Consider the following 17,906-nt stretch of genomic DNA (forward strand, 5'->3'; position numbering starts at 1 on the left):
CTAACGATAAATGGCAATCACATTCTTTACGCTATCAACAGTTCCCGTGACAAGTACAAAGAGTCCAAACGCGGCTAGCAAACAATCTTTCACTAATCTCCACCGGTACGGTCCGAATTCGTTCGGCCATCGGAATACAACGTCCAGGATGGCAGGAGCCAGTACTACCAGCTTTCCAGAGCAGAACGATCCAACCAATCCGACGAACGGTTCGAGCTTGGGGACACCAATCGTTATGGCAGTGAGTAAGATAAGAATGATAAATCGGAGCGATATTTGTGCAACATTCCTTCGCTCTGGTGGAACCTTGTGTTCTACCCGGCGCCAGATTATGTCCATCGGTACATAATAGCTAAGGCCCAGGGAAAACAGAACGGCAGTGGCTGCCAGCAGGCGAGTAGACTCGGCCAATCTAAAATTTTAGGAACTTAGGAAAGGAAATATTTGAAGTACCTCTGAGAATTACCTGCTATCACTAGGAAGATTTAGTGTGACTGATGCTTTAGTATTATCGCCGTAACAAATATATCCAAAAAATCCAGTTAAAACATACAAAATAGTAAGAAAAACCGTTGCTTTCGTAAGGACTCCACAGTTGCCTAAAAAGTGTTGGGGATGTTTCATATTGTTTTCAATAGGAAGGACATACCTGATTCCCGATATTGCAAATAGCACAGTACTGTAATTTTAAATAATGATATGAAATCATTAATCAAACGTTAATCAACTTTACCTTATAAAGGACGGTAGCTTGTTCCATTCCGGCCAAAAATTCTTGCCATTCAGAGAAATTCGAACACTCAGTAGAAAATAGAGCGTAATGGCAAAGGCAGTAATCATCAAAGCGTTCGCCAGCGCCGAAAATGGTACCAAATATTTTAGAACCCTTATTTGAGTAATACAGGCTATCGGAATTGTCACCAGTATTATGTAGGTCAATGTACTCCACTCAATCTGCTGTTGGTTGTTGACAACGTCTCGCAGGGAACTGGCGATGAAAATTTGAAACAGGCACAGCATCAGCAAACTTTGCACAACCAACATGCAATCAATATAGTTCCTGTTTAAACAATAAGTAATGTTAGTTGTCATCAGGCAGCTTGAGTTTTGTTTTTAGAAAACTACTTAGCAAAGCTCGAATAACGTTTGAGAGGTGTTGGTCCGCTAACGATGACGGCTTCGGCAGTTTCAGCAAAACCCAACGCGGGGATGCGACCATTTTTGCATGCTTTTTGTGATATCCCCACCTGTTTTTTTTGTTGAAACAAATATGAAATTTCTACTTAAGATTTGTGACTTGTTTAAAACATACCAGCAGCTCTACACAGTGATAATACACGAAACAAATTGCTACCGATCCGATTAGACTGAAAAAGAGGCCACCATTTTTGAAAGCCATCGGCATTGCCATGATTCCCGTCCCTAGTGAGCCTTTGATCAGATGGATTAGCGTGCCAGTTGTTCTGTGGGAAAGTCAAGTAAACGTAAAATAATAATCGATTCTTTATGAAAACATCACACCAAGAGGAGTGGTATAGGGTAAAAAAATACTAAGGAAAAAGTAAACAAATCACGTAACTTTTATGCATTGGTAATCAACTTGTTAAGTGTCAAGCTAGGGTGGAGAAATAAATTTAAGCATTGGCGACAAAGCGAAGCAATTTTAGCATCCATCTTTTCCTCTTTTACAACTAAATTTAAACACTATCCCACCAACAAGTTGACTGAAAAAATCCATACCAAAAGATTGCTTTTGAAGTTATGACACAATTAGCATTATTTTGATGGTTTCTAAACTATCGATATAAACGTTACCACTCCTCATTATGGGGTGTTTTCGTTCTTAGCGAAGTCACTTACGAGTTTGGTTTTGCTATCCGGCGCGCAACGAACGGGTCATATTCTTCATCTTCCCTATAAAATAGAATTGCATAAGTTTGTATGTCCGTTTTATGGGAACTATTTCATTCCTAACTAACCTTTCTTTCAGTTTTGTATCATTTGACATTGGTTTTATTACAACTAGTTTGGGTTAGATACCAGGATAGGAATCGGCGACTGATCGCACGAGATGTAAGTTGTGTACTGCTAGAGTGGTGCAAATCAGCATCAGTTGAATTACGAATTACGTATGATAAGAGTAATAATTTTACAGTTACACCAGCAGATCCAGCCCACAAAATTTACTATTCACTTCATTGTTTATTACTGGATTAGGCTGATAAACATAGCAACTACCGTAGTCTGGGTTGAGATTCTTATCTCGAGTGTAGAATGTAGAATGTAGATAGTAAGTGGACTTAGTTTTCAATGTATGAATGAGTAACTTAACGAATTTATACTTCGAGTGCACGATATACCTAAAATAGAAACATATCAAGTAGGGTACGGCAGGGTATTTTCGACATGTTTCTAAATTCAGCATATTTTCCTTTTCCGTCGCCAATAAAAATACTTTTCCGACATACAATTTTAATACGTTATACATCGATTTTCTCAAGAATGTAAGTAATCTACTGTTTTTATTAAAAGAACGTCAAAACCACCTGTTCTTCCACTGGAACTAGGTCATAGGCCGAAAAAATAGATGCAATCGCTGAATATAAGGGAAATGTGTGTAATGTGCCCCCCTAAGAATAAATGGATATACAGGCCGGACTCGATTAACCGGGGATTCGGTTATCCGAGTTTTTAGACTCGATTATCCGGGTGAAAAAAAATATTTTTTTTCGATGATTTATTTCAAACCTTAATGTTATAGTTTTAATGCTACATCCTACATGATGTTTCTTACTTGACAAGTATTGATTCACCTCCCTAAAGCTACAAAATTCCTTTCTTATATCCGTTGTATCGGCAAACAAAACAAAATAAATCCTGTGATAATGAAATCAATTTTTTTTTACTTAAAATCATCATTATCATCATCATCGTAATCATTAATAAAAAAAATACAAGAAAGGTATCTTATGCAGGGATGGAAAAAAATCGCTTCTAGCAATCAAGATCATAGAACCGATCAGATTCAGATTCATTGACATCACTACTTGTAAGCGACAAACACTTAGTCGCGATCCGTGCTGATTATGACAAAATTCATGTCAGATCATGTTCATTGCATGATTGCGTTGAGAAATATAACAGATACAGACGATTGGTTGTGTGCATCGTATGAATCACAATACAAACAACATGTGTGACCTTTTTTCTCGGAGCTAAGTAGGATGTAACACTGTGATCGACTGCTGAAACTGTTTAGAGAACAAAATCTTGTGATTAATGCTAAAGATTCACTGTTTGTCATGATCTGTACGGATCGTGATCTGTGCGTGTGGCGATAACTCACAGATTTTATCAAAGTCACTGATATTCCATCCCTGATCTTATGACTTTATGGGAGATTGATCAACAATAAAAAAAAACATTTATAACATTTAAATATTGAAAATCATAACACACAAAAAATAATTTTGTACCAAATCATCAGTGGAAAAAATCGTAGAAAGGAATTTTCTGACTTTTAGATAGAGGAAAATAGATCAATAATAAATAAAAACATTTATGATACCTAAAAGTCATAAAACTTGACATACCAAAAAAAAAAAAAAAAATTCAGAACTAATGATTCGATTCCGGGCTGAAAATAAAAATGAACACCCGGATAATCGAGTCCGGGCTGTATCTCTGTTATGCTTCCCCAAATTAACGTTACAACTACGAATATATGTTGATATTTGAGCTGAAAACCAATTGCAATTGTTTATTTCATTTAGTGTTATGGAATAAATATGCTAGGAATTATTATTATTATTATTATTTTTTATAGTCACATAGTCACTTTAACAGCTTAGGTCATTCGTGACTTCTGCGGGGTTGGGATTTGAACCCTGGTTCTCGGCGTGAGAGGCGTGAATGCTAACCACTACGCCGGGATTGACCCCAGGAATTATGTAATAATAAATGTTGTGTTTCTCGTCTGCGTGGGGTAAAATGCCCCACCTATAGTATAATGTGCGCAATGCGGTAATTTGAGTATTTCTACCAGTGATAGATCAACTTTATTTTGTAGAAAGTAAAACTATTTCCGTTGATTTCAAAATATCGTATTTTTATATAAAATATACCTAATTTCGGCCTTCTGGTGCACTTTTTCTTTTCTGCATGGGCACATTATACTGCAGCTGTGGCATTTTGCATCGCGTAGTAGAATTACCTGGAATTTGGACGTTGGTAATAAATTATTCCCACCACGGTTACTTTACAATGCTAATTGAATTAAATAATGCCGTTATAAACAATTCCCCTGTCCTCCCGTGCCCTAGTAATTTCAACTTTATTTCATTCAGATGAATTGAAAAGCTCTTTCAATGATAAGTAAATCATTTGTGAGTCGTAAGGTTTCCTTTTTCTAACCGAGACGATAGTTGTTTAGAGCTATTGCAATTGAAAGCGAAAAGACGTTGACATTCATTGTAAACAAACATACCTTTTTAATGTTTTGTTTCTTATATTACGCAGGATGGTTACTCTAAATTGACTGTTGCAAGACTTTACTTTGTCGTATTTTCGATGGAATCTGATTCGATCGAGTCAGTCGCCCGTTTGGTTTTTCAATATGTAAAAGAAGGTACATAACCCTCTTTAGAATAACACTTCACACCAATTTGTCAGACATAAACCAGCATTCAGTTTAAGTAAATTTTGAAAACATTGACCGGAAATTAATACAGGAAACAGTTAAGACAATTTCGATATTATTTATTAGCACATATTGTATGTGTGTGATAAGCATTCCACCATGGTCCAAGGCTAATCGAGAATAAAGTCCTTTTTATTTGGTAGTTTTCACCCCAAGCTGCCCCTAAAGCCTAGAAAATTTTCAGTTCGAAAGTTGCAATTGCTGCTCATAAGCGATGTTGAAAACTACAACGCTACATACTTTCACGTGAATCCATTAGTGTAATCGGGTGACTGTACCTTCTCTAAGAATCGCGAGAAAGCGAAAAAGGCTATTTCTAATCCACACAAATAAGTAACTATTAACGTTAAACATCTATCTATATATATAAAAGTGAGCGTGGGTATATTTGTATGTTCCATCATAACTCCAGATCGCCTTGACCGTTCTCCACCAAACTTGGCACACCGCACACATATTCCTTGATATAAGGGAATCAGCACTGGGAAATTGACAAAAGAGGGGTCCCAACAAAGGCGGGGCAGTCCAAATAAGTAAAAGGGGTTGCGTTACTCTTGCGTTTAAACCGATTACAGTTGTGCAAGTGACTTTGAGAAAAGAGAGGGTTCCACCGAGGAGGAATATATGGTAAAAAACTTGTCTCCACGGACACGGAACGTAACTATGAATGTATGTTCCGTCAAAATGGAACGGCAGGACGTTTCTTCATCAAACGCAGTTTGTCAAACACATGTTTTTTGACGTAAAAGCAATGTTGCAAATTTTCATCACGATGAAGGCTCATCACCTGCTCATCAGCGATTTAAATCTTATCAACTGGCAACTCTATCGTAACCTGATTGCTCGCGATGAATCGCCGGCGCAAAAACTGGTGAGCAAAATATGAATTGATTACGCTCGAAAATACTCGCTCGGTATCTCTGTCTTACACTCATCGTTAATCATCGTTAATCGCTGTCATCCAGCCGAGAATGTATTTTGCGATGAAACGTAAACAAACATATATTTTTGGCAAATTACAAAAGAAATATTGCTCGTTCAAATATAAAATGTTATTCGTATCACATATAATAATTATGAACTTGTCAAACGTCAACATATACTTGCAACGCCATACACAACCAGTAACTTCAAGCGGCACACGGACAAACAAAATGGTTTCAAGATTTAGTTTCAATGAAATGCAATATTATTATTATTAATTGGTGCCTCGAAGGTTCGAAGCTATGAAAAATAATACATCTTCTTGTGTGACTAACGATGAAGGCTGAAAATAAAAATATCGTCGTCAGCTGTTCAAAATTTGATCCTGGTGCTTGTCATTGTCACGAAAAAAAAAAAAGATTTATGCTGCACTCAACGTGAATGTTGAAAAATTATGAATAGCATGTTAAAATAATTTTATGAGATTAAAAGTCTTCTGTGTGTAGAAGAACGTTGATGTTTGGAAGTGCATTTATGTATTATGTCGCAAAAATGTATATTCCAAGTATCTCAGGGGCTAATAGTCGAACTGAAAAACCAACATAAATGTTAGGTACATGTTTTTTTACGGTATAATTCAATATCCGATAGCGCTTCTGCCTGTTTTCCAAAATTGATAAATCATAGCTACTCATCGCGATGAGCCAAATGCGTGGTATTCGTTTTAGATTGCGATCACTAGCGATCAAATCATTGCATGAAAAAGTGTGAGTGGTAATTCGCTTTTCGCTCACTATCATTAAATAATTCTCAGCTAGAAAAGCATTGCCAGAGAATTTGACGTTATGGAATCACCTTTGAGTGTGTTTCGAACCGAATCAGTACTTTTATCGCTGAATAGCAACATTGCGTAAAAGGATCAGCGCAGGGTTGTTGACAAAAGGGGGTGACCGTGACGGTCTCTTACAAAGGAGACGAAGGTTCAAATGGGAAAAGGAGTACATTTCTTTGGCATTTGGAACGATAGCAGATGCACAAGTGACCAAAAGGTTCAAACACAGAATGCTGCGTCGTCAACGCATCCGCCAGCGTTATTCTGACCGTTTTCCCACAGGTTTACTGTCAAATTGACGCTGACGGATGCATTGACGCAGCATTCTGTTTGGCCCTTAAGAGACAAAGATCAGCTAGTTATTAATAAATTATAATTAGTTTAGCAAATTGTTTTATTATTCGATATAATTTGGTTAAGCAATTTGATGCATGTAATTAACAATTTATTACCACTACCAAAGTTTATTCACAAACGTAATCGCCGCAGCAATCAGAGGACGAACAGCATGATTTTCCTGCACAGGAATCATCTCCGCGTTTCTGTTGGAAAGAGTGCAGAAGTGATGAGATTTAGTTAACCAGTGGAGTAGCATGTACTGAGAGATACATCTGAAAATTGTTTGTTGATGATAAACTAATACTTTGTGGACAATGAAAAGTTGTGGGAAAGACCATATCGTTAATGAGCTACAATTTGATTACAATTTTTTACATTTGGGAACACATGTGCAAATACCAAAATGAAAAAGAAAGCCGCTCAGGTTCTGAGCGATCAACAGTTGATATTTTGTGATACACCTATTTGGTGTCAGTAAACGCTGAGTACTAACCTGTAATCTAATTGAGCGTCCAAATCGTAGCCTACACGTTGCTTTACGCCCAGCTTGCATTGCCTTTTGTGGAAAGAAAAAGTCTAAAGTTTTATCACATATTTGTTAAAAAAGCATGTTACAATAAAACGAATATGGTCAGTTTTTAAATTTTAGTTCCGCAGACAAACACTTTTTATCAAGCTTTATTTTGTTGACCTTCGAGTAGAATCTGAAGCTAGACACTCAAAAAGCAATCCATTTCTAAATCTAAATCAAGGATCCCATTATAAATAAAGGTAGCTCTCCGTTTTGATTCAGAAATGAAGTGACTATTCGGTGCTTTGATATCTGTAATTCATAGACTCTACACTCTAGAGATTATCAATTAATGCAAATATTAAAATTCAGATACTTACCATAAACCCGACTGCTGTTAAAGTTGTACATCAAAATGGTGATCACATTTATGAAAATTTAAGAAAGAGAGAATAAAAATTTAGCAAAGGGGCTAATCCATTCCAGTTATCCAGTACTCTTAAAATAGAAAGAAAATCAGCTTCCGGAAAAAGCCAACCATTATGAAGCCACAAAAGCGGAAGCTGAAGATTGCATTCAACCGTAAAACTTGCCAAAGTTAAGCCGTAATTACTCGAAAATTCGAATGTTCCAGTCACATATCTGCAGAACGTTAAATATTTAATATTAAAGTGACCTGATTATTTCTGGTTGAATGCGGAATACATTGAATAGCTTATTTTTTGCCAAATTAATACTTATGTAGACTTACTTGGAGGCAACCACATAAATTGTCTAGCTGAATGAATTGTTGAATCAAATTCTTCGTAAAAAAAGAATTTCTTGAAAAACTTTTTGAAACTGTCAGAAAAAAATCTCTCAGCTGCTGCGTTTCAACATGCAACTGGCACTATAAAATGATTAATCAATGCGGGATGCGCCATTCAAAGTTGAACAAAACAGTTGAAGTAATTTGACGGTGTTCCAGCTACGTTAAGCACAACAAATCCACTTTTTCATTACCACTACAATCCTTTTGGGCGCAGCCAACTTTAGGTTATCGTCAGTTAATGACTTACCTAATTCTGTGTATTTATAGTTGTATCTAAGTCGACGAAAGTTGTGCTCATTGAATTCATTATTTTCTAATACTTACCATCTTCATTTTGAAACGCTGCTTGGTCGCACGTCCATACTCCAGAACTCATAACTAGTAGCAAACTTAAAACCGCTAGAATCATTCGGAACATTTTCTATAAACATAATAAAAAACATCATGTAGGTAGCACATCGTTTTTTGAGCATGCATGGGTTACTTTTAAACAATTATGTTTACACAATAACAATAATGTAGCTACAAAAATATAAAAACTGTTCAGCTAACCTGATACGTGTCTCATACTCATACATGATTGTCTCAGGACCAAAAGATGTCGTGGATTGTTTTTAGAATCGTATTACATTTCACGTCGTTTTCAAATGTGTCTAAATGGTCTAAACTTATTTTTGATTCCAAAATTTTTTTTTTATTCTTTTATGAAATACCTATCACGTAAAACAATATTATTTTTTAAACAATCTGATTTTAACAGAGTCTAAATTTAGAAGTAAGTATCCAATTGAAATCGGGTGTAGTTAGTGTTTTGCTTCTTTTTCTAATTGTTGATTTGTGTATTCAATTTTATCTAACTTTCATGTTAGTAAACTGCTTTCAAAATATTAAAACACATGAAAATGTATATATTTCCATGGTTGGTTATACAATTTAGAGTTTTATTTCCTCGAATGCTATGCAGAAAAAACCGAGCAGAAACTTACCTTGCGTATAAATTGCTCTGCCCTTGTAACTAAAAATTGAACTCGTTGTAGCAGTTTCTCGACGGTCACAATTCTATCGGACTCCAACAGGAAACAGTGCTTTTTATTACGGTAAAATTGTCACACTGCAGTGATAATCTCGTTTTCTAGAAAAGATTACATTACGCGAAGAAATTGATTTACAGCTGGAATAATCGATTGGCGTCGTAGGTGAAAAGCTGCTTAGCTTGGGTGTTGAAAATATTTTTTTTCGAACGAATTCTCATTTCATGGTTGAATGATATCCATATCACAAAAGAACTTATAGTGGCTATAGGTTAAGTGATTACTTATTGAGTGATAATGTTTCATTCACACTCAATCAAGCTAAAAATTACATTTTTAAATTAAATTTATATAGGAACAAAACCTCATATTTGATTTAGCTGTGATACTTTTCGATTAAAACGTTTGCTAGAATTGATGGCTTGAAATCGGTCGAGTTCAGAGTTCGGAATCGACTGGTACCGATATGAAACATTTTTTTCGAACTTGAGTTTTTCTCAATGAGGAAGACAAACCAACCACAACTACAGTTACAGTTTAAAGAATTCAGCAAAAATAACTGTGAAGTGAAGGGAATCCAATCTGTTTAGAACATCAATGTCATCAGTTTTCTAATACCCAATTTGCTCTTTTCACCGAGATAGAATTATCCAGCTTGCAACATATCCTTTTCTTCTGATTCTTCCGTCACACTGTGGTGATTCACCCATAACTCCCCCTGTTCCAAAGACTTTTCAATCAACCGACTGCAATTTGACAAGTGAACATTTTTTGACGAATCTATTTGCCCAGCAAATTGTGTAAAACCAGTCGAACTGAAAAGAAGGAAAATGATGTCAAACGTCAGCAACAAATGTTTACCATACGCCAAATCTTGCCGAAGAGATGCACCGCAAAAAAATGTCGAACCCGAGTTCAAGCATGGTTTTGCTTCATCAGCAAACCACAACCTGATGGTTTTACACACCCTATGTTTTACATGTAAATGAACGAAAGCAGTGAGTATTGTTTTCGCTGCTTTTATCGGTGGAATGAGGACTTTCGAACGGTACTTGGCAGTTGACACACGACACGCGTGTGACAGCTGAATGACAAGCATTCGATGTAAATCGGATCACACCACTTTTGGAAACCTTTGCGTTGTTGTTCGTGCAAGGATAACAATTTTAACTTGTATGTGACATTTGAACTCGATTAAAAGTCATGTCTTTCAGATATGTCAATTTGGGCTGCGAAATAAAATCCCAAACCCAAACATTCATTGATCTGAATTGTAATTACGTCTGCAGTTCGGACGGATTTCACCAGCTTGGGGAATGCTGTTATCGACGCCATTGAAATGAATTTCACTTGAACAAATCCAGCGGCTGCTTGGTATGCATGGAACAGTTTCGTTTCACATTCTACGCGAGAATCGACCTAGAAGAAATTCCGATATTGGAATGTTTAATACGATAAAAAGCGTCGTGTTGTGGTGGACTTCATGCTATTCGGAGATGACGGAGCGTAATGCAATTCAACAGGGTTGGGAAAACGTGCGAAATTTAGTATTAGCAAGTCTACTGCATTTTTACGTTCATATCAAACGAATCGAACATCGATGAATAACGAAAAAATCACCCCAACTTTCACTACACAGCGTGGAATGATTCGGAGATGTGTCAAAATCAGCTCCCATCTTATCTTTTATACCCTTGTAGCCATAGCAAACACGCGATGTCTGTCATGTCATGAATTATGTATGGGTCATTGGTTCCAGTGTGCTATCAGGTACCTATTACGGAATGCCGTTGTGTTGGAATTGTCTGATTTCTGGTAGAATATGCTTTCTTACTATGAGAGTAAAAAAAATTAAAAGAATTTCAGAAGTCGATCATCCGATATCACGGATCGAAAAAACAAAATACTTGCGCCTCCATCAATGTTGGAACTAGCGGAGGGGTTGCAAATTGATTTCAGGTTTAGTAGACATCTTGCGCCTGTCAAGACTTAACTGAAGCAAGGAAAAACACATTACGCATGGGATCGGCTGACATTTGTAACATATCGATTCAACAGCATATTCAAGATAGTAAACAAGCAGCCATTTTCACTGCGAATACGCAGGGAAATTCGATCCGTGGGCGGAAATTAGGCAAGCACTCACATTACCTACGGTGCCGCGCCAATCGGAAACCTTCATCGTAGTTAAACGTAGTGCTGCTCCCGTTTCCGTGTCGAAAGGAAATCGAATTTACTGAAATGTGATTGCATTGCACGCGATGTTAGCAATCGACGTGGGAGATTATAATGACAGCTCCTTACATCGTTGGGTTGATAGGATTGAGATGGGGCGGATTGTTTGTTGACTACGAAGAGCAAGCCACAGTGAACTATGTTTTGATAATAGATATGTAGTAGTGCTGCATTCGGTTGTTCAATTCAATAGCAATTATTACTAGTATTCTGTCAATGGAGATATTTACTCTAATTGTATATTGCCGATACTCGCTATATAAATGGGACTGTTATGCGAAAAGCGGCAGTTTATGTTAGCATTTAACTTATATTAAGTGATTATTATGAACTTAATGTTTAACAAAATTACTCTGATGGCACGACTTAAATACTTTAACGATTGTACTTCAATCTCAATATATCTGTTAAAGTTTCTTATTAAAATTGTGGATTATTTGTTTTGCGTTTTCATTATACAGAAACAGTAACGTGATATTAATATAGGCTGTCCAGACATTCCCAATTTTACGGGACAGTCCCGGATTTTGATGATTTTTCTGAATGATCAAGCATCCCGGAAAGAGTCCAAAATTGATTGATTGTATTATCGTGCTAGTTGAATGTTTAAACGTACAAAGAAATGTTAGAAATGAAACATAATTTTAGTGCAAATTGTGAAGAGTTTACCAAGAAGAACTCTACTAACGAAGAATTGATCAATCAAGTACATTCAGCTTGAATATATTAGTAGAGGAACTGTGGGTAAAACCGACACCCTAACAATTTTCACAGAAATTCCATATTTGTACGTCAATTATTGTCCAACAAACCTCCCAGAATCATAGTTCAACTCTAAATCCTTCATTCCGCGAGGTCTGTTTGATACATATTTTAAATGTTTTTGATGTATAATGAGAAAGAAAACTCTGTTTCTTCAGGCGTAACAAATAGCAGTACGGGTAAACTCGACACCCTGTCAGGGTAAAACCGACTTACTTACTTAATTATCTGTCCATGTCCGCCGGTCCGGCAGAACAAAGGGATGAAATCAGAGATCTCCACTGCTGACGGTTACCCGCCATGGCTTTTACCTGTCGCCAGGACAGGTTCTCGTCTACAGCCCGGATGTCGTTGGCTAAGCTCCGTCGCCATGAGCATCTGGGTCTGCCTCTTCTACGCTGTCCTTGTGGATTCCAGTCGAGTGCTGCTCTGCAAACCTCGTTCGCTCCTAAAAACCGACACCTCATAAATATCAAGTGAACTGAAAATTTATGATTCTCAAGGAAAGTGCCTATAGTACGCCTAGCGACAGCGAGGTGGAATAAACCCCTGCCCTTCTTCCCCCCTGATTTTTCCTTTATCCTTAATTCATCTTTTTTAATTCAACGATCAAAAGCAATTTTGACATTTTTCTCTTGTTTTTCGCTCAGTTTTATACCAAAACATAAAAATAAACGCATTAAACTTAAAACACATACTATCTAGAAGCACAAAGCCTGTATCGGCTTTGTTCTGACTTGTGTCGATTTGACCCAAAATATCAGAACAACGGTTTCGAGCAGCAATAAACGAAAAAATCACCTGTGTTTTTACAAAGTAGACTAAAGAATAATCGCTGATAAACCAGGGATGCAAAAAGCATCGAATTTTACAAATTTTCCCTACTAAAACACTTAAACTCCACGTGCGAAATTTTACATAGATTGTTTCTTCACTGCTTACTGGTCATGTTTTGCTGTTTGTTTTGACAGCTACGGAACTTCGACGGTGTTAAAATGACTTGAAACGAAATAAATAAAAAGTGTAAACAGAATGCATTAGACGATTTGCAAAAAACAGCTTATAACTTAAAAAATCGAGGGGTGTCGGTTTTACCCACTGTGTCGGTTATACCCGGATTACCCCTAATGTATAATTACTTACCAATTGTATGTGTTCATGGTGGAATATGAGCCTGATTAGCGGGATTTTCGCAAGGACCAAGGTACATATGATTTTTTAATCACTAATTGCAATTTAGTATACTAACATTATATTGAAATTAACCCGGATTGATTATACCATAGACAATTGTTGATCCTGCTATCGATTAAATAGCTCTACTGAAGCATAAATATTAAACAATTTATCACTCCCTCAGCTCACCTCGTTTGCATAGGAGATTATTTTCCGATCCACCGTCATATACGTATTCTACGATGCAGCACTGTACAATACCATTACTCCACAGCGCAAATTATTCGCCTGTAAATTTAACTCGCTTCTTCACCCGCGCAATGAATGTGTCATTGCATGATATGGTTGAGAGGCAAGAGCTGACTAGAACAAAACAGATTAAACTGAAAGGGGAATGTTTAACGTACCGTTGAATGAGCAGCATCCAACAATCAAAGCCAGTTCCTTGACAGTGAAAATTGTTACAAGGGCATGGACTAAAATAAATACCCGTTTGTAGTGAAGTTTGTAAAGTCGGTGAGCTAGAATGACTGGCATTAAGCGTTGAAAGCTGTTAGAGAAAATTGCACTGGGGATTGAGCGGTGAGGTTGGAACAGGGAATCGAAAGAGCGGCTTTGTGAAGTCACCAATCTATTTCTATACAAGTCATTTGAATGATTGGAAAATATAGAAAATATAGATACTTCGACGTATGAAACGCGAGCACTGAACCTGAATCCCATACGCCAGATGGAATCCTGTGTCGATGCGTAGCCTTCGATGCTTCGTCATGCTTCATACAATATTGATTGTTTGTAGCTGTGTTCTTTAGGTTGTTGATATGATGATATTGATTGAGAATTGTACATAGGAAATCATTCAATTCGAGTACCTATTGCATCCTTTATCTTTGCGAGAACATCATTACCTACTTGTTCAACCGATATCTAAGTTCCATAAGAAGTTTGATTTTAAGAACGTAAGATTTTTGCAAAAAATACCCCTTTCACTTAACTCAAGCAACTCAATTAAAGCAAAACTTTATTACTTTCCATCTGTCTATTAGTAAAGTACTAATTTCGGAAAAGTATTATCTCTCTCAAGTCTCATGGCTTCATCAAGCGACAAATTCTACTTTAATTTCACCTTCCTTTCCGCATACGCCGTTCACTGCTTCCAGATGCTTTAATATTCGTTCCGTTTTCCTCCACGCGACTCCTGTCCGGCCCGGAAGAGGCAGACGGGAAAAGTTCCTCAATTTCAGGCACCGCCGCACCGCATCGCCCGGACTGGAGTGGGCACTTGATTCCATTCCAGTCACTTTGTTAGCGTTACGGGATTTTCCCGAACAATTAAAAGTTGTCGCAAGTTTCGACCAGCACACTTCACGACAAACTTCTGTCGACACTTTAAATAATGGATGGCGGGCCGTGACCTGGGTTACTTAATTACAGCTTGATGAGAGCCGTTCCGGAGAGTAGACCCGTTCAACCATTGATGCGTGTATTTGAATGCGGCGTTGTATCCAGACAGCTACCTAACTGGATCTCATATTTTGATTTGAAAGGTAGATGGTCAGCAGTAGGAATCAGGCATCAGAGCTGTGGCTTGAGTGAACTTTGTACCAACTGGAAAATTAAAGGTTAAGCCTATTAAAAGCTTGTTAATAATATTTGGTCTAAATTATTTAAATCAGGAATGCAAAATCAATCGATATTGTTGTAGAACTACGCTACATACATGGTTAAAACTGATAGCAAAAAATGTCATCAAAGCGTGACAATCAATTGCATCTAATTATTTTATCATAATCATCACATTGCACATGAATTCGTCAATTAGGTGGCTTAGATTATATTATAAAGAGCAATGCATGCATATTTATTGTTATTGACTGAAATGAAAACCACGTAAAAATTCAATCATTAAATTGCTCCCAACCACCTGTAGTAGAATTGCTTTGTTAATACCGGAATAATCCGATAGAATGTGTTACGCCTGGCAATTGTTCAATTGTATTTAAGTTATACAATTGTATAATGCTGTCAAAATATGTTTAAATTATTTTTTCTATTGTAAAACGTCTTATAAATATATACAAAACGCATTTGTGGAACTAGGAGGGTTAGGGAGCCCCTAAGAAGAAAAATAGACTCAGTTTTTCAGTATGTTTACCGTTAAAAACAATTCAGTTAGAAAACTATAGGTAATAAAGGCTTGAGAGCAATTTCTATCTGCTTCACTTTTATAAGATCCCATGTACCTACTCTGCATTAATATGCCGATGAAATAAAACGATCGAAAAAAATGCTAGTGATTATAGCGTCTCCTAGAAATACGGGTTGATTCGGCCAATGACGATAACTCACCCTTAAATTTTCAAAGAGAAACAAATGCTAACCTACCTTCATGATAAATCCAATTATCAAATCAAAATCATTCTAATTGAAGCAGAATCAATCATTCGTAAACGCGAAAAACAGCAATTTATTAACATTTCACACGAATGCCATAAACGGGTACCATTTGCTTTGAATTTGAAATTTTTCATTGCATTGGGGTTCGCTTCTAGGCAGCCAAACCGGCAAATAATTGGATTGCAGTTTGTTAGCGCTTCTCTCGCTGACACCGAAAAATCCATGAAAATTTAAATTGCTCGCGTGAAGTTTCCACCTCCCGATAAGTCAGATGCCGGGGCTGGTGGGTTGTTCGGTCCAAGCCCACACAAACTCCGATACTGAATGCATGTGCGGCATATTCTGTCTGTGAGTATCCATTTCCATTCCACACTTTTACCGAAGAGAAATTGAAACTGGAAAATACTACAAGTGTGTCTGCGTTCGTTAACCCGCTTTTGACCAGTAGTACTGGTTCAGTAGCAAAGGTATTAGTTTTTAATAGGCGAAGGATGAAGAGGACGGTCGCAAATTAATAAATGAAAATGTTCCACAAAGCTTCGAGCAAAACTGGATCCGTTTTACTGCAGAAACGCATCGAATTCTTTTCAGCTGGAAAATAATTGTGTCTGTGTGATGCAATTCGATCCCTATTGTTGTATACCTACTGGTAAAACAAATCAAGGCTGATGCTGCTAATCCAATTTAGCAGAAAATAATTATTTAAAGATTATTTCAATTTTTTTCTTGCACGGATGAGTTTTCACTGTAACGGAAAATAAATTTGTGATGTAAATCCCCTTTATGAATTAAAAATGAACCGATTTTTTTTAAATCAGATCATAAAAATGCATTTCAGCCGAAGGCGAAAGAGGCTCAAGCCAGTAGAATTAATCCATAATTCATAAAGTGATTTAACTGACAATAAATTTCACGGTTACCGACTTCAAACAGTTGGTTGCATTAGAGCCTCGACAAACTTATAATAATTATGAAATTGTACACTTTTAACTGTATTACTACCCTGCGGGGAAACGCTATAAGACATCAAACCAGATGGATGCTTGACATGAAACGAGCACACATGCGATACACTTATATCCGGTAAGTAAGTTTACCACAAAGTAACAAGAACAGCGCTTTCTTCTAGCTAGATGTGATACCTCACAGCAAAAAGGCAAACACGGCTAGGAGCTAGGACGACGTAGATTTTATGATGCCAGTCGAAAACTTTTTCCATTAAGGTTGCATGCGAAAATTACTACATTCTACATTGTTTCGAAAATAAAATAAATGCTCGCATTTCCCCCGTCGATCGCATGGAAATCTCGGCACGCACCAGTAGGTAGCAGAAAGGGTTGTGGGGCGGCTAAACTGCGCTTAGCCCAAGAGACTTTTTTCGGAAAAAACTCTAATCAAGCCGAAATAAATTTGCTATGAATGGCAGATTTGATCATTTGACAATCGTCAGAAATCACGGGTTGCAAAAAAGAGATGTTTTCCATTCGGGTTAGCCAGTACGTGACCCGAATCAATGTCCGGCGGTTTTGTTAACGGCGAGACGAAAAAGCCTACCCGGCCTATCAGACTGGTTCGGAAATCCTTTTGCAACAAAATAAAGGCCCAATGCGTGACCTAAATGATTGATCCTGTTTGGCGTCCGAATATTTGCAGCGAATTGATTGCTATTCTATCCGCAGATAGGATTTACCCGCTATGATTTACATATATACTTAGCAGGTATATTGGGAATTTTGTATTATTGCCATTGTGTATAAATTAAATTGAAGTTTTCAGTTTCAAAATAAACATCAATATCAATAATTGTTCGCCATGAGAAACTCCCACTGACATTTTTTATACTGTAAACCTTGACAAATTTTAACGTTACAAGTACAAAAACCCTCTTAGAATAAAATATGCGAAAGCTTTCTGGTCAGCTACCGATAACGAAGTGTGGCAGCATTGGACCGCGAACATCCTCTGCTAAAGTGAAATTTTCCACACAGTAATTTAACCCTTATCAGGACTACGTGACCAGACGACGGGAGAGAAAATTCAATTTCAACTTTTAATTGCTTCGGACGGCAGCCACATTTTTAGCTTCCGCAGTCTGTCTCGTCTGTTCCTTTACTGTGGTTGGGTTCAACCGTGCCGGTCTCTGACATCAAGTAATAGCATTTTTTGAATCACATTCGAATAAAGCATTT

General features: G+C 37.1%; 1 protein-coding gene across 1 annotated transcript; it reads right to left on the reverse strand.

The window, feature by feature from the left end:
- LOC128738773 (proton-coupled amino acid transporter-like protein CG1139) lies at positions 1–2,008 on the reverse strand. The gene is made up of 7 exons (XM_053834132.1): positions 1,980–2,008; positions 1,861–1,914; positions 1,313–1,463; positions 1,126–1,247; positions 734–1,060; positions 467–679; positions 1–412 (listed from the first exon to the last, which is right to left on the reverse strand). Exons 1-7 carry the CDS (start codon positions 2,006–2,008, stop codon positions 1–3), a joined length of 1,308 nt encoding a protein of 435 aa, XP_053690107.1.
- Between the last annotated feature and the right edge of the window lie 15,898 nt (positions 2,009–17,906).

The sequence above is a fragment of the Sabethes cyaneus genome, chromosome 2 (genome assembly GCF_943734655.1).
Source record: "Sabethes cyaneus chromosome 2, idSabCyanKW18_F2, whole genome shotgun sequence".
In the NCBI taxonomy this organism is placed as follows: domain Eukaryota; kingdom Metazoa; phylum Arthropoda; class Insecta; order Diptera; family Culicidae; genus Sabethes; species Sabethes cyaneus.